We start from the raw sequence: 18,663 nt of genomic DNA on the forward strand, positions 1-18,663 counted from the left end.
TGGATAAAGCATGATCCAAGCACACAGGGAAAAGCAGGAGTAATAATCTTTCTTCCTATACTGCAAYTGCCCTCCTGTAAATCACTGCCCTTCACTGGCTTCCTCTGTGGAGAGATAAGATTCACTGGATGGGTTTTCCCCATTCGTGTSGGCTGAGATTTCATCTTTGGCAGCAATGGATCATTTTTTTAATTCACAGTAGGCCTTAAAACCCCACATCCAATATGTTGTGCCTCCCCAGTGGTGCAGTTGTTTATCTGTCACTAAGTATCCTGTCCAATCCTCCTGGCATTAATAAACAATGGAGATTTACCACTCCTGGGGTGTCAGTGCTGGAATTCAAACCTCATCAGGAGCAGAAAAAAAGGGATTTCTGATCCTGTTTACATCAGTGCAGATAAGGAGTTGATCAAATGAAGTCAGAACAGCAGCAGTTCAAGAGCAGGACTGAGAATCATTTCCAGGCTTCTGTTAAACCACTGTGGGGTTGTTCCTATAATTGCCATAGCAGACTCATAAACTAAGCCAAACTTCCCAATAACCTGTGCTGGTTTCATGGCAATTTCTAAAGATATTATTTCCCAAGATATTCTCCTCTCATTTTTAGAGAAATATATGTTTTATGTATGYTTTATGGATCTGACAATGCATTCCCATTAAAAAGAGTTACAGCGCCATTATCATGAAAAGGAAACTGCAAATGTACTATTAGTTTTCCCAGGTTTATGACACTGCAGATTTCATTTTTCTGGTTTTGTAACAAATATTTATCAGATTAAAATCAGGAGAGGGTTTTGCCTCCTTGTCCTGCAAAAACAACTTATGTTAAAAATGTTTTCTCTTGAATTGGTTGGTTTGTGTGTGGATAAATACTGCTGGGATGAGATGAAATGTGAGATAATAAACTCTCAAAAGTGTCACTCCCTCTTTTATAACTTCAAAACCTGCATGGCAGGAAGGTCATGCATGGAAGTTTAAGGAAGGATTGATCCTTAGAGAAAAACTGTGTTTTCCCTCAGTGGAATTTATGTCAAGCCCAGGTCGACTAAACCCTGAATAGTATACAAGCATTTCACATTTCATTTTGTTTGTGGACTGTAGAAACTTCATAAATGTTTGATATCAGTAGAGTTCTTTCAGTGTCATTACATAAAAATCAAGAATGAAAAGACCGTTTTAAGTATGACTTCTTAAAAAAAAAGCTGATTGCTGTCTTGTCTTTTTCTTGAGTGAAATCCTAAACCTGTGAAAGGCTGTAAGGTATTTTTGCAAACTTCACTAGGACCAGAATTTTACTTCTAATACTTTAATTGGAACTAGGGAGACATCAAAATATGGTTAAGATCCATTTTCAAAAATGATTGCCTGAAGTTAAGTACCTACAGCTTTATTCTTCCACACAAGTGACCTGATTTTCAGAAATGCTGAGTTTAGTGCAATTCCCATTAAACCACTGAGAACTGAGTATGTGGAGCTCACGAGAAAATCAGTTTACTTAAATGTCCAAATATAGATGCATKTGCCCAGCTTTAGGCACAGATATTTGGAATTTTACTTCATGTTTTAATGCTGCTCTTCTCACCAAAACATTGATTTTTAAGTGASTAAAACTAGCTCTTCTCAGAGTTTGAAAACAGAGCAAGCAAATATCCTACAAATCCCATTTCCTAGTTAAACTGAGGGTTTCACTCTTAAGTCCATTAATTGTCAAGTACCTGACCAGTGTGATCAGGTTGGCCTTGGTCTTTGGCAGCGCAGTCTTTAAATACATAAACTCTGAGATTTAGATAAACTTGGAGGTCATTTAGAACTCTATTTGAAAGTGAGCTGTATTTTACAGAATACATTACACAAATAATCAAATTGCAATGTAACTTCCATTCTAAATACAAAAATATCTGATACTGAAATAATAAAATAAATAAAAAAGATGAACACAGTAATCCTAAGCTTTGAAATCAGATCCTAACGCTGTGTCTAATAAAATCGATTGTGTTAGGCTGGAATGAGTYTGAGTTCATTGGAATATATTTATTGTAGCATATAAAAGGTTCCTCTGAATCAGATTTTTTTTTGGAAATAGCTTCTGATAAAATACAAACGAGAATGCAATAGCTGATTTTCGGATAACTATGTCATTCTCATGGTAGCAAAATACTCTTTCTCTAGTTGGAGAATTTTAACAGTGTGTTTGCAARAGGTAGGAAAGTGATGAGAAAGCGACAGTCTTGAGTCACTTTTCTGGCCACTCCACAWTGTAATTGAGTCTGATACCATATCAGAACTCAGCCTATTGTGCCTTGTTATAATGTAGAACAGATGTAAAAACTGCCAGTGCATGCTGGTGGGTTCTGTAACACACAGGCACAAAGGCTTAAAAAGGCTTTTATAAAAATCCACAATTAGGATTCGGTAAAACCCCTTGAAGTCAATTTCTGTTGAACCACATCAATAGTTTAYCACTCAACTCTCTCATTCCCAGCCTTTCCTGTCAAGGAACTGAAGGCTCAATTTTGTGATTCAGTTTCTTTGCGCGAATAATTCATTAATGAAATAATTATGTGAAAATGGATAAACAGAAAAGCTTTCCTGGAGATCTGGACCTGAGCTTTAAATCATCATCCTGCTTAATGCACCACTGCAGCTCTGTCTCCTTGTCAGGCTGYCTCTGCTTGGGCTGCAGAATTTACCTGGACACTCACATTTGCCAACTCTTGACTACCTGTCAGATGAAACTTGTTAAAAATCACTGATGTCAACCCATAAAAGAACCATGCCTGCAGCATTTGCARTGTTTTATAGGAAAAAAATGGTGATTCACTGTGCTCTGCCCATGGGGCTGCTTGCGCCATAAGCAAATAATGTGCTTGGTGAGTCGTTCATGCTTCGTTAATCTGAAATTTATTGGTRAAATAATATTATTCAGCCCTTTTAAAAAATAACCACAAAGCCCAATATTTTTTGGGGTGCTTAATACATTACTGTTGAAATTATCATCAGTTTCTGTGAAATACCATAGAAACTGTCTAATAAAGGTGATGGATTGTGTAATTAACTCTTGATCAGCACCGTTTTTCAGAGATGTTACCCAGTGAACCTGAGGGCACTTTACAACCTTCACACTGGGTATACCGCTAATTACTCCTTGGGCAATAATTATTAAGTTTTTTAGCCTCAGTGTGTCATTTTGTCTTCTAAATTATTGTGCTGCCGAGCCTCTCAATCCATTTGGCTGTAAAACTGCAGCTCTCCCAGGGCTCCCTGAGTTGTGTCTGTGACTGTATGGATTACACCAACTTCATTAAGTAGATTACAGGGATGTCTGTTTTGCAGGTTTTCCATTGATCGGCACACTGACCTTGAGAGGCAGTTCAACATCAACGCAGAGGATGGGAAAATAACTCTGGCAACACCCCTGGACAGAGAAACCAGCACRTGGCACAACATCACCATCGTAGCCACCGAAACCAGTAAGTGTTTGTGTGCTCTGACTGCTCTGTTGGGTTYATAATTAATGGTGACAGTCTGTGCAGGGGGAGCTGTCTTATAGAATTCAGTAAAATAAAATGTATTGGGTGTTTAAATCAGAGAATTTTTGAAAGAAAGCTAAATTTCTGTGCAAGTTCCATTTCTCTTTGTTTTCACAACTGCGTATTTTTTTTTCAATGATCATTGTAATAGAGATTTTGAAGAGATAGATGAGTGCATATGTACAGGGCATGCAGGGTAAACATTAAAAAATAGTTTAAAAGACCAAACCAAATCTTTATAATTAGCTATATTAAGACAGAAAAAAAATAAAGCTTTGCTATTGTGGAAGTGAATTGAAGGCTCAACCCAGACGTTCTTAATGCTGAGTGCTATTATGTTTCAGTGCCATAAATGATTAAGCACAGGGGTAATGTTGCATGAAAGTGGTGCTGTTGGATACGTATGGATGAGTTTGCTCACACCCAGCTCTCCACAGGAACCTGCATTGCTCAGGTCCACGGAGCCCTGGTGCCTGCTCTGCACACCTGAGTCAGGAGAGCTGCCCTGCCTGGCACTACGGGTCATAGATTTTAATCAAGGAGAATTCTTAATTAATTTGGAGCTGCGAGCGCTGCTGSCAGGATGGCACACGACAGCATAATTTATTATTCACATTAGCAGCGTGTTTTAGAGAATGTGTGTGACACGGGCACATTGCAACAAAGGAGCAGGCAGGGAACGTGSGGCTGGCACCCCGTGTGCTGTCCTGGGCTGGAACACAAACCCTGCACCCCTTTCTGCTGAGGCAGCTCTTCTGCACCCAGTGCACAGGCAGAACCCTGTTTGTGTCCAGCTTTGTGGGAATATCTGTCTGCAGAGCCTGCTGGTCAGTGCTGCTCACYSCTGCAGGCAGAGAACRGGGGATGGGATGTTTGCTTTTCCCCCAAATATCTTGTTTGAAGTAGCATTTAAAGTTCAGTTTCATAGTATTTTATCCCAGAATGTCTGTCTGCAGAGCCTGCTGGTCAGTGCTGCTCACTCCTGSAGGCAGAGAACAGGGGATGAGATGTTTGCTTTTCCTCCAAATAACCTCTTTGAAGGATACAACATTATGGTACAGAGCATTTAAAGCTCAGCTTCACAGTATTTTATTCCCCCATATTTTATCCCCCAATTTATTATGTTTATAGTTACAAAGCCATGAACATAATAACTTGGGGGATAAAATATGCTCATTTTGCCCATTTTTGTCGTCTAATACTTTTCCTGTGGTACTTGTTTTCAAAAACAAGCACGTTAGAAATCCATGGCATACATCAGTGAGAAAGGTAGGTCTGTTTTTAACCAAGCTCCCAGCTTTCACCCCTCGTACCCTGTGTTCCTCTGCCCAGCTCAGTAATTTGGGTGTTTCATTGCCAGCAGTGCCAGCAGTGCCATGTTACTGCTCCATCTGGCAGACAAGCACTGCTTTAATAAATTAGCARAAATGCTTTCTGCTTGCAGAACAGCCAAGCCACAGCAAAACACATGAGGAAAGAAAGAAGGTGTGGTTTCATCAGGCATATTTGCTCTGGTTAATATCTAATCAATTAATAATTTTCATGTTTTTTAAGGAAAAAAACGTGAAATTTCCATGCTAATTTTCTCAGATCATGAGATATACCAACAGCATGGAAAGCAGAATTATTAGTTTATGTTTCAAAATTTTCAGATGTTGACATAGTAAGATATAAAGTCATTTGACGCTGGGTTTCCTCCAAAAAGTCAAAAAGGAACAAGATAAAAGGAATTATTTTGCAAGCCACTCCTCCAATTCATTTTTATATCTCCTTCACATGTGTGTGTCAGAGCAAAGTTGCCAGAAGTGCACTTTGCTAAGCCACACAAGAATGAAGCCTGCCCATTGTATTTTCAGTTTTTAAAGCATAATTATAGTCAAGAATTTTGTAAGAAATCAGCCTTGTCATTAGACTTCCTGGGAGCCTCAGCATCTATTGCTATTGTGAAATTGCCTCTTATCAGACTGGCTATGAAAACAATAATGCCAATCTTGTTCTGAGCATTTGTGTTCCTGATGATGGGGTTTTTTTGCATTCCTGATATAATTGTTTGACATTTACATAAAACAAGGGCTTAATTTCATAGACTACTGTCTTTGCTTATTTAAGTGAAATTATTTTTAAGCTCCTCAAGCAGAAATTAAATTTGCTTATGGAACTGTCAAACAGGGGAAAATGGACATTTTTAGATTTTTTTTTTTCTTTTTCACAAGACAGTAATAGGCAAAATCTCTTTTGTAAAAGAACAGAAATCTGTTGGAGGCAGACACAAGCAGCAAATGCAAATACAAAGTGTGTCATTACCATGCCTTTGCTGACAGTCTTATTAATGGACTGCTGATCTCTCCCAGGAAAATAAATATGTTGTTCGTGCAGGAACATTTCCTCTTCCTGGGCTGGCTGCTTCCCAGGRCCTGTTCAAGGCTCTCCCCTCTCTCTGCAGGACAATGACCAGACCTTTTAATTGCCATTAAATTTGCTTGCTACCCATAAGACTTCATACTGGGTTATTTTCTTAATTCCCAGCATGGTTGATCCTAAATATACTCTGATCCAGYAACACTTTCATAGATGAAAACCAACTTTTACCAAACCTTTATTCACTATTTCAGACCTTCATGCTGCTAAGGTACATGCAGTTACATTTGTGCCCTAAACACAGGTCATTTTTGGTAGTTTCCTGCCAGTTCGGTAATTTATTTGGCAGTTCCCTGCTGTCATCATGAYAAAGTTATTTATTTGTACCATCTCCCAGCCACTTCCAAGGCAGGATTTGTCTGGCTGAATGGGGCATTGCTGCTTCTGCATTTTCACTTCAGCTGGGGATGAAGATCCTCATGCTCAGAGTGGATGATCTGTGTAAAAGTGTGTGGATAATTTTAAGTATTTTTAGTCTGAATGCTCAAAAATGTGAACGTAACCCTTTCATGTCTAACAGAACTAGGAGGAGAAACAAAAAAAACATGAACCAGTGGGGAAAGAGACTATTTTCTATGTGTACCTGACTAGCAAAAGATCAGTTTGGAGGGGGGTTGTGGGTTTTTGTGGGGTTTTTTGTTTGGCTGGGTTTTTATTTAGAAAAAAAATTACATTTTCTGTTCTTATTCATAGGCAAGAAGTGCTGTCTGTCCAGCACATGTTCAGAACAAATTCAGACTATTGGTGACAAATAGCATTGTGTTCAGGGAGCTGTGCAAAGTGAGACATTTTGGATGGTGCTGTTCCCCTGCTTTTTACTTTCCCTTTGCTTAAAGACTCCCTCTGAAGGAGTTTCTGGTTTTCTGAAGCCTTTGTTTTCAGTGAGTTCCACTGTCCTGACAGAGTAAAGAGCAGCTGCCTTGAGTGGCGTGCCTCAGACATCTGTCTGAACTTTTGTACGACTTTTATACTCTGCTTCCCAAGATGCTTGGGCAGTGCTCAAACAGCTTTGGCCTCCTGTTCAAACCCCAGTAACCACGCTGCATTCTGGTTGTTTGGGGACACACCTGTGCAGGTAGCTCAGGTTGTGAGCTGWGGGTGGAGCTCTGAGGGGAGCCCAGAGGGACAGGAGGGTGTGACCTGGGAACCTTCATGTGACAAGGGGTCAGGGGACSGGTGACACTGCTGGGTSAGGGACACCCAGAGCCAGGGCTGCCCTGTGCTTGGGCTGGGAAGGGATAAAAGCTCTGGGATAAAAGGCTTTGTTGTGTCCCTCTGCAGAGCGTCAGCTCAGGTTGGATCTGTGTTACAGAGCTGGGGATAAATGGGTTTATGGAGTGAGAGATCTGGGACCCTGCTGAGAGAAAACTAAGCTGTGACCGGTGAGGAAACGTGCTCTGGTTGTGAGGGGGTGTGGGGAGCCAAGAGGGGACCTGAGGGGGCACAAGAGCCACTGCTCCCAGCAGGGACAGTCTGTGGCACTGGGAGTATGGCTGACAAAGAATCACATGAATGGTCACATGGGGAAGTTCTCTTAGACAGCTACATGCCCACAGAGCAAACACTTCAATCTTTTTGGGGTTACTAAAGATGAAACAATGCAAAGAGGCAGCTTTGGAAAAGAATGAAGTGAATACGATTAACATGGCACAGGTTAGGTTCAGGTGATATTTAGGTGTTGGTTTCAGTATTTCAGATTTAGTTATACATTTTCCTTTAAATTCTTTCTGTAGCTTTGGTCCTCTCAGCTGCTGCCCTTAAGTCTGCCTACACTTAAATATTCCATATCTTTTGCACATTTTTCCTGTTGTATTATTTCTTACAAATCTATTTTATGTGATCAAATTAATTTTTGCTTCTTTGCTGTTCAGCTTTTCTCCTCACTGGTCTCCCCTGTGCTGATGAATTCAGCCTTGTGGATTTTTAAGGGAAGATGATATTAGAAAGAACTTTGACATCTTTGAAAGATCCTTCTTAGATGCAGGCTTAGGGTGTGCAGAAGAAATACGCTCATGGCAAGGGCAAGACACAAAGCCATTGAACCTGTGAATTGGTTCTTAAATTTTCTTTTTGCGCTGCCATTCACCCAGGTTTACCCTGCTGAATAGAAAGGAGCAGRAATATCCAGGTGATGACAGGCTGGAGGAAGCAGGTCCACTGGCAAAATGATTCCTGAGAACGAACCTTTGTGGTCTGTGGGCATAAAGGGTGAACATTGTCACTGACTCTGCGCCTTAAACACTGAACCAATGAAATTTCTCATTCGTTTGTGGTATAGCTGAGACTTGCATGAGCTTAAACTTGTAACCAGGGTTGGGAGGTTTATAAATTTAAGTGCTTGAGAGAACTGGGGTGAATTTAGCCTGGCTTTGTAAGTCAGAGTTGATGGCACTGCTCATGTGTTGGAGCTCTCTGGAGCTGTATCCTGAGCAGGAAAGGAATCTGGGGGCATGTGCAAGTATTTTTTTACAGCCTGGATTGCAGCGCAGTAAGAATGAATGATTAAATTACAGACGTCTCTTTTGGTGCATCCTTTTTGTGTGTACAAAGGCTCATCACATCTTTGGTTCTTTGCTGCTTGCKTGAAATGAATTTTCTCCCATTCACTAAAATCTAGTGGAGTCAGGATCCTAATAGTCAGATGTGATCCCATTCTCCTGAACCCACAAATGCATTTTTTCATCGAGTAGATTACAATTACAGCTGAGACTCCTGCTCCCATTGACGTGCTTGTGCTGCTGGCATTAACTGGCTGCTGGGCAGTGAAGCAGAGCAGGGCTCAGGCTGGGCTTAACCTCCTCGGTATTGTTCCAGATTCTCACTCAGTTTTTGCAGCACTTACCAYGTTAGGTGTTGTCAATGCCAGTCAGAGGAGAAGAAGATCAAACAGCCATGACTTATTTATTAGAACATTTTTGCTGCAGGTTCTGAATGGASCTTGGAATCACTGATCATTCGAGCCATCAGACATGGATAAGGCATGTAATAATTAAACTCTGTMCCCTTTCTGCCTCCAGCTCCAGGATTTCCATTCCCATTCTCATATGGCTGGAACAGGCACCTTACAGACACTTCCCTGGCACATTCACTGTGTCAGCCATTCATACCAAGGAAATGCCCTGAACTTCCATCAGTGCTGGTTAATTGATAACACAGCAGCACTAATAAATGGGGAACTGGTGTGCTCTGAAACCAAACCAAAGACTTATCTCAGAGAAGCTGGTTTAATTTAGCCTAGAAAGAAATTTATTAGCAACATAATTTCACTGCACAACATTCCTCTGATTTAAATATGAATATCCTGGTATTTGCATACTCATCCCTCTTAAACTGAAGCTCAGATCTGCTTGAGATACAGGATTCTAGTGAATTCTTTGGACACAAAATATACTGCAATGCCTTCATTATTAGCAATGCTTATCTGAAATTCTCTTTTTAATAAGTGAGGTAATCTTTTTCCCCAGAATATGTTTATTAMATAGTAGAGCTCCCTTGAATGATACCATAGATTTCAAGAAGTGAAGACTTCTAAATATATTCCACTTGACAGGCTCAGATTTGTGACAAACACATCAATAAATAACAGAAAGCCTGGCTCATTATCTCTAAAGACAGCTAAATGACGACCCTTTAAAGTCCCYGAGCTTTCTTTCACCCCATGTAACACTGAGTGCACTACTCAAGGTTTATATTTTCCTCCGAGCTGTGTTATGATCATTTGCAGCACTGGATTCTTCTCCCTCTTGGGTTGGAGATTGGGAAGGAATTGTTCCCTGTTTGGGTGGGCAGGCCCTGGCACAGGGTGCCCAGAGAAGCTGTGGCTGCCCCTGGATCCCTGGCAGTGCCCAAGGCCAGGCTGGACATTGGGGCTGGGAGCAGCCTGGGACAGTGGGAGSTGTCCCTGCCATGGCAGGGGTGGATTAAGGTTATTTTTAAGGTACTGGTTCCAACCCAAACAGTTTTGGGATCCTGTGATCCTGACACCCTGCACATCACACTCCCAGAGCAGTCTGCTGGGGAATTCAAAGCCAGTGCCTGGAGAGGATATTTCTGGTAGCCTGGAGCCATGCTTTCAGCCAAGTTTTAAATCTCYGAATGAAGGGTTTTAATGGGATTTCTGTTGTCCTTATTCTGCAGGCACTGCAGTCACGGAGCTCTTAYTTTCATTGGGATTGACTGCTTGATCAAAAGGTTCTTGGCACTGAGCCCCACGTGCCAGGCAGGCAGCGGTCCCCTGGCAGCCTCAGCCCCCTGCCCAAGCACTGGGCAAGGCACCAGAGCTGCCACAAACTGTAGAAACTCCCGTGAATAATTACTCGAAGCAAGAGGTCAAAATCTAGACAAGATCTTGAAATGTAAATGGTGATTTGGCCATGATAAATACTTTCCAGGCCCAGAGCAGAGGAGTCTCAAGGACAAAGCTGTGGGCTCTGTCTGCCACAGGTAATTACCCACACCAGCAGCATCCTTTGGAAATGAAGAAGTATGAGGCAATTTTGTCACCTAATGGGAAAGGGCACAAAGCCAGAAAGGCTCTGTGTGGTTTACCGAGAATATAAACATGGTAATTGAATCATCACCCGGCACACGCACTGCTAAAGTTATCTGTATTGTGTATTCCTTTAAAAAATGCAGGGACACTAATTAAAAAGGAAGAGAGACATATTTCTTCAGAACAAGCCTTCAGCTACAATGTACTTTTTTATGCCGTGGATACCTTTGCTTTCATTATGCTTTCATTTATTTMATTTTATTTAGCCTTTTATGGTAAAAATAACTATAGGCGTTATTAGCAATAATTCTAACATTTTAGGGAGCTACTTTGGTACATCATATAATTATCTCKAACTTAAGGCAGAGTAAATTTCAGAGAAAGAGAAGGAAATAAGCCTTTATGGAGGTTTAAACAAGAGAAGCTCAGGAATATTAAACCTTTTCTGCTTGACCCTTTTTGCTCCGGTTTAGTGGAACTCAAACTATATAATCCATCACTTTTACACTGAAACACAGAATTTGCTAAGGTGTTTTTTTATCCAYTTGCACATAAGGTCTACCCAGAGCTCCTCAGATCCTAATGGGTCACTGAGGGTTGGCTGCTGGGCGATGGAGGGCTGGTGCATCTTGTCAAACCAGTTTGCAGTTCTCAGCTTGACAGGACATTCAAACACTGCCCAGATTTTCCCATTAGTGTTTGTCACAGCTCAAGGGTAGCAGGAGAGGTGATCCACATGGATAAAGCATGGGAGTGGCCATGTGATGAGGAAATACCAATGGGAAAGGAGTGTACTCATGGGATGATCTCTGTATGAAATGGCCTCAGTAGCTCAGGAGCAGGCACTGAAATTCAGGTGTGGGATGCTGAGACCAGAGGAGACCTCTGATTCCAGAGGGAGGCATGGAAGGCAGCTGTGAATAAAGCAACTGAGCAATTCAGTAAAAAAAAATAATTAAATAAAAAATCAAAGAAGGTAATAAACATCATAATGGCAAGGAAAAGGAGAGAGATTTGAATGAACAGTCCAAATTATATTTCTTTTTTCTGGGCATTATAAATCCAGGCTAGACATCCAAGTTCCAGGTTGTCAAATATTCATTACACTGGAATTGGAGCACTGYTCAAAGCTTAAACACTACAGGTTGGGGTATTAGGTGATGTTCTGGAAGGGAATAAGGTTTTCTGGGGCACAAAATAGGGAAGGATTCAAGTAAGGAATACAAGCAGAAGTGTACTATTGACTAATTAATGCCAGAATATTTTTAGTTACTTTAAGAAAACTTGGAGCCTGGTTAAGTTGCCCATATAGATAGATAGATAGATAGACAATATATAGATATATAGATAGATATATATTTTATTAATGAGTAAATGCATCTTTAGCCTGACTTTACCAACTGGCCATCTACACTTTGAACATTTGAGTTAGGACCTCTAAGAAAAATAAGAATAATCTTAGAAAAAGTGTGTGGAATTCACCTCATTTTAGAAGCTAGTTCATCAGTTCTGAGCAGAATGCCACTTTGTGAAATGTCCACTGTTGTTTTTCAGCAAGAGAGCAGGTCAGAGTAGAGGATTATAAGTGAGTATAATTTTAGACAATTTTCTTTAAGCACATTTCTGTCCAGAATAACGACTCTGAGCAGCATGCTCTGAGCTTTCTAGCAAAGGTGCTGGGTAGTACAGAGTGGAACTATTTTCTGGCTGAAAAACAAAGGAGATGATTTTGTAGCAGATGAATTCTGATGTGCTGGGGGAGTCTTTTTGCATTTTGCTGAAGGTATTCAAGTTAGAAGGTTTGATGCTGAATTCAGAGAACCTGATCATATCMAGTATATCCAGCAATATTTTATCTCTGAAGGAAACATAAGAGTAATTAAAWCACACTGTTAAGAATATCAGTCTCAGAAAGGAATATGAGCTCTAAAAGTAATGACATTTAAATGCTTCTATAATAAATTCTTCTTTAATAACAATTTTTATTAAAGCATTTTGATGTTTTGCCTATTAGTAAGGGAGTGATTTCATTTGAGCTATAAATTATTGTATTTCAATCATTAAATCATTTCAAATAAAACAACCCCAAATATTCCAGACAACTTGTCCTCAATCAGTCTGCTTATTGTTATTATTATTGCTGCTAGTCATTAGAAAATTTCATAGCTAATTATAATTGACAATAAGACCTTGCATATCTAAGTCAATATTTTTATAAGATTTTAATATGCATGAGGTATTAGCATATTAATAATATAATTGCTCCAAAGTGTGGGCCAGATCCCTGACTGTTTTATGGCAGCACAGTTCCCTTGGTTGAGCTGGAATTAAGAAACACAGCAGTAAATAATTTCCTGGTACATTTGTTTGTGTCTCTAAAACTTTTTCTTCAATCAATTTCTTTTCCTGCCTGTTCACTGCCTTATTTTTAAAGCAAATTCTTTTCTGTCATTCAAGGACACCATATTATTTTCTGGATTTTTTTTCCTTTCTCGTTGTTATATTTAGAAATTAAAACCTGTTACTTCCTCACAATCATTTAAGACATTGCAGTGCCTCAGAAAATCTGGAATCCTAATGAGGCTTGTGGTGCTGTGATCCACAAGAAGTTCACATCCAGTGGCATTTCATCACATTTTTATTGTTCTAGAGTATATCATGGAAGTATCAGGAAGATGATTCTGAGGTTCTTTGCTTTCCTAATTCATTTTTCCTTCCTACTGGTGCTTGCCACAAGGAAATGGAAAATCTCTGTTCAAAATCTTTTAGWAGGCTCTGACTTTTGCTGAAATGCTGGGTCTGTAGAGCAGTGCTTAGTCTTGTAGTTAGGCATTATTTTCCATTTGTTTTATGTTTTATGTGTTTTTTTGTTTGATTTGCATTGACTTTTTGAAAAAAAGCCTTTCATTGTAAAACTTCAAACATTTCTAGCTTGCCATTTTTTTAGTAGTTAATAAGTACACAGCAAGTAAGTGCTAAAACTTGAGCTGTATTTTTAATTTTTGCAGTTGGAATGATTCCCCACTTCAATACATAACACAGTTAATTTACTGAGTGTGACATAACTGCAGACTTCCTCCTGACTTGTATCCTCGTTAGAGACAAAAAAGCCTCAATATCGCGGTGCTTTATCACAAACACAGGTTTTCTTCTGCCAGAAGTTGTTTCAGTCTGGTCTCTGGATAAATGTGTGGGTGGAAGGATGTTGGCAGTACTGTGTTGTTTTTATTGTTTTCTCTKAAGGATTTATTTAGGATAAGCGAATAAACTGGAATTGCTTCATTGTCATAAACCTGATGTGACTTTAGYGGCTTCCAATAGAACCCGCTCAAGCAGCTCTACTAATACTTTATTTTGAATTATGTATTTGTTTGCTCATGTTGATGTGTCACATATATCTTGATTATATCACTGTGAGGATAAAGTTCGCTGTGCTCACAATCAGAGATGCAGAGCAGCCCCTAAGGATGCGCTCTTTGCATCCAGAGTTTCTGTCAAAAGATGAGGACCCACAGTTTTGACTCAAATGTTGCAAAGATGCCTCAGTTTCTGATCAGGATGCCCATTCCAACTCTTTTCAAGCCTCACCCCATCCATTTGTGACCCCTGCTTTCATATCCCCATTGCCTCTCAGTGCATTCACAGAATCCCAGGATCTCTGGGGCTGGAAAAGCCCTCCCAGCCCRKGCAGTCCCAGCTGTGCCCGATGCCCACCTTGTCCCCAGCCCAGAGCTCTGAGTGCCACCTCCAGCCCTTCCTTGGGCCCCTCCAGGGATGGGCACTGCAAACCTCCCTGGGCAGCCCCTGCCAAGGCCTGAGCACCCTTTCCATGGGGAAATTGCTGCTGCTGTCCCCCCTGGCCCTGCCCTGGCCCAGCCTGAGGCCGTTCCCTCTCCTCCTGTCCCTGTTCCCTGGAGCACAGCCCGACCCCCCCGGCTGTCCCCTCCTGTCAGGGAGTTGTGCAGAGCCACAAGGTCCCCCCGGAGCCTCCTTTGCTCCAGGCTCAGCCCCTTTCCCAGCTCCCTCAGCCGCTCCTGGGGCTCCAGACCCTTCCCCAGCTCCGTTCCCTGCCCTGGACACGCTCCAGCCCCTGCAGGGCTCTGTGGCCATSAGGGCCCAGCACTGGACACGGCCCTCGAGGTCCCTCAGCAGTGCCAGCCCAGGGGACGGGCCCTGCCCTGCTCCTGCTGTCACCCATGGCTGCCACAGCCCGGCTTCCTTTGGCCTCCTGCCCCCCTGGGCTCGTGTCCAGCCTGTCCCCAGCACCCCCAGGCCCTTTCCCTGGACATTTTCCAGCCCCTGTGCCCCAGTCTGGGCATCCATGGGGTTGTTGTGACCCCAGGGCAGGACCCAGCACTCGGCCCTGCTGTCCCTCATCCCACAGACCCAGCCTGTCCAGATCTCTGTGCAGAGCCCTCCTGCCCTCCAGCACACCTACACTCCAGCCCCTCTTGGTGCCATCAGACTCRGTGAGAGTGTCCCCAATCCCCTCATCCAGATGGTCCATAAGGACATTACACAGGGCTGGGCCCAGCTCTGACCCCTGGGGACACCACTGGKGCCTGTCCCCAGGATGTGGCACCATTCCCCGTTTCTGGGTCAGTCCTCCAGGCAGTTTGTAACCCAGAGAAGGTTCACCTCTCCAGGCCCTGGGCTGCAGCTTCTCCAGGGGAATGCCGGGGGAGGCAGTGCCACAGGTTGGCTGTGAACTCCAGGTGGACACATGCCCAGCCTCCAAATCCCTCTGTGGGCTCCATGGAACGAGCCCTGGTGTTACCAGCACAGGGAGAATCTCCTGCCTCTTCTGGCCTCTGTCCCTTGGAGTCTGTGCTGGTAAATAGGACATGGTGGCACAAGGTGGAGTTTTCAAAACATCCGCGGTGTGGTTAAAGACAAACCTCCACTCAGAGTGTTTTGGAATAACCAGAAAGCCTCGAGTTTCTGGGTTGTTGGGATTTTGGAAGGRTTATGAATTAGTTTCAGCACCCTCTGCTCCTTCCGGGACAAACTCAGAGCTCTATCTCTTTGGCCCACATTCTCATTGAGGCAGAGGATAACTCTTCTCATGTACAGCTCAATCTAAAGAAAATGAGATCTTTTGATTTTCCCTCATAACCAGGGTGATGGCAGAAGATGCCCTCTACGAGCTTGTGAGCTTCATTGAGGAAATGTTTTGCTTTTCTGATCTAATCTTTGCTGTTCTGATCTAGTCTCTCCTTTCTAAGCCCTTTTGATCAATGCACTCAGACAATATCATGCAAACACACCGAACAAAATAAGATACTTCTGCAGAAAATTACAAACCTTTCCCAGTTTTTGCAAATGGGTCTTGCAATTCACAGGGTATCCAAGGTAATTACAGAGTAACTGTTTGTGAGGCTGCTGGATAACTGCACAGCTTCGTGGCATGAAAAACAGCAGAGAGGTCACATTTGAATGTCAAATTACAGCCTGACCCTGGATAAGCAAAAAGAGGGCTAACTGATTCTATCAGCTTGTATTGTACCTGGATGAAAAGAACAGACTCCCTTTTTAAAATTTGGTTTTATTATCAAGTTTTACAAATTGATGTTAAGCCTTTGAAGTTAACAAAGTACCCAGTTGAAATCCCTGGTTTAATTTAAAGTGTGTTTATATTTAAAATCTGAAATTATTTCAAAAGTAGGAAATAATGCAGTAGTGCTCCTTGCAGTGGCAAGCAAAGAGCTGAGTGCAGGGTGAGGTGGAATACCACTGATGAAAAACAGGATGTATTTGGTCTTTTTGCAGGCATTCTCCTCTTTCTGCAGGCATCTCTCCTCTCAATTTTAGGTGATGGATTCAGAATCTGATTGGTTCTGGATTATATGAAACAATTGCATGCACTACTGTGCAAATGAAAGAAAACTCCACAGAAAGAGAGTGAAAACAGGACTTGAAGAATATGGTTCATTTAATTAACATTTTTCTGCCATGGTGTGTGCCTGCACGTGTCAAAGATATTTTATCTTTTATCTATTTTGGGTATTGTCAGCAGCCTGAAAGTAAAATCCTTTAGTCATTTAGTCCCRAGTGATTCATCCATATATTGGTTAAAGGTAGGTGAGTGTGTCCTTCCTGAGCCACCTCCTTACAGATGGAGCTGCTGAACTTTGGGAACCTCTGAACTCCAAATTCAGCTTTGAAGAGGTGGGTGATACCAAGCCACTCCTTGGTTCAGCCTGTGGCAGTCTCTCAGCAAGGAAATAGAAGCAGACTGTGACAAAGCTTTGCTCTTGCCTCATTCATCCTTCTGGAGCCCACAACAAAATAAACCCAAATAAACTACCAAGCTGCTGAGAGGAGACGAAACTTCTCAACTCTGTTATTATTTTCCTCCCAAAGAATGATTTGAGGAGCAAACCTGAGAAATATGTTCCACATCTTTTCCTCCCCGCGCCCCTCCCACACACACAGACTCGCCACAATCTGTGCTCCTGCATGTGCTGAAAGAAATTAAAATGGAATAATAATTAGGAGGCAGTGCTTGTTTCTTGTYTTAGCAACTTGGACAGGAACGTTCCTGCTATTCACTATGTTTATATTGCTGTTTAGATATTCCGCAACTTCTCATCCTTTAAAAATTCARTAATTTCAATGGGAATCTAAATCCTCCTGGTGAACAATTCTGAATTTTCAGTTTGGTTGTTTAGAATTTTGTCCTAGCTCAGAAATAGCTTGTGTTCTGGTATTTTTAACAGAAATGCTGGCAATTACTGCTGTCTTGCAGACGATTCTGGAGTGGGTTTCACGCACTCATCCTTCTCTTGAATCAGATCATTACCCAGTGCTGCAGACAGATGAGCCCAGTATTTGCTGCACTATGTKATTTCTAGAGTTGAGCTTCAACATAAATAAAACCTCAGTTTCACGAGAGCATCTGTGTATCWAAGGATTCTTTAAGTCACATTGTCAGTTTTATATCACAGAAAGATTGTTATAAGCTGTGGCACTCCAGAGGTAAAGGATTGCCAACACAACCACATAAACTCTAACAGGAGAAATAAACTTGTCCTGAGTGTGGATTATCTTAATAAAGTCATCAGATAAAACTTTGATAAAGTCATAGGGACTGCATCTSTTAAAGTACAACTTAATAAGGTTGAAATATAAAGGATGTAAACCAAGCACTGTTGTTTTTATTAGGTCAGTGATTCAGATTTTGTTTTGATTTCTTAGAACTGGGACTTCCTCTACTTCTAATTTAAAATATTATTATCTCAGAAATTTGACTGAATCAGAGAAGCATGAAATAGCCATTTCCAAACCATGTGGTGATGATAATAATAATAATAAAAGATGATTTATTTTCTAGGAATCTATTTTCTATTCAGGTACTTCATTTTAGTTAAAATGCTAGGCAGCTAATAACTTTTTTAAGGCAAACATTGAAGTGATTTTGGATTATTKAATTACTTAAAGGAAAACTGGACTAAACTGTATTTCTTTAGGTTTAATAAATTATAAACTTAATTTGGGCCACAATAATTCTCTTTATCTCAAAGACCTTTGTATCAGTCAAGCGAAGACAGGGGGAAGAGTTTTAAGCGTTTGTGGGAGTAGGAAAGATGCACTATGTTTTGTTAGTTATGACACAAGACCAAAAATTCTATTTATAAGCTCTAGTTACTCCTTGTAAAACTTACTGTGTGCAGTGACAATGTTAACACCACTCAGTGTTTTGTACCACAAATTTCCTACAATGTAGACACATCTCCTTCCTTTCCAGGAAGGAAAAGTGCTGATCACAATCACAAGTGGTAAAACATGTTAAAAGACTCCAAAATTCAGATTTGGAGACACTAAGTGGCTTGATAATATTTGTTTGTATGTTTGTTTTAATTGGGCTTTGGTTATCTGATCTGCCTCATCACTTTGATATCAAACTCTGCAGCCTTTTTAAACCCTGAGTAGGTTCAGTGGGTTACTCCGAGGAGTACCAGCAAGCTGGGGATTTCAAGCATTTCATGTTCCAGTAGAATATCTAGAAATGGACAGAAAAACAGAAGAGCTTTTTAGGTGCTTGTAATCCTTGTAAATGTTTCAATATCCACTTCAGGTGGATTTTCCATTGTTTTTGGAAGTTTATTTATCAATACAAACTAAGTTCCACTTTTTTTTTCTTTTTTTTTTTTTTTTTTTTTTTTTTTTTTTTTTTTTTTTTTTTTTTTTTTTTTTTTTTTTTTTTTTTTTTTTTTTTTTTTT

The 18,663-nt window shown here is 41.1% G+C and overlaps 1 protein-coding gene across 2 annotated transcripts in view; it reads left to right on the forward strand.

The window, feature by feature from the left end:
• CDH8 (cadherin 8) overlaps positions 1-18,663 on the forward strand; it is a 141,341-nt gene that overhangs the window by 84,790 nt on the left and 37,888 nt on the right. For both annotated transcript variants that reach the window (XM_057377417.1, XM_057377416.1), the window contains one exon: positions 3,334-3,470. In XM_057377417.1, coding sequence (XP_057233400.1) covers positions 3,334-3,470 — 137 coding nt within the window. The remainder of the gene's footprint in view (positions 1-3,333; positions 3,471-18,663) is intronic.

This window comes from Malurus melanocephalus, unplaced genomic scaffold (assembly GCF_030028575.1).
Source record: "Malurus melanocephalus ecotype Western Australia unplaced genomic scaffold, MMel_1.1 scaffold_312, whole genome shotgun sequence".
NCBI lineage: Eukaryota > Metazoa > Chordata > Aves > Passeriformes > Maluridae > Malurus > Malurus melanocephalus.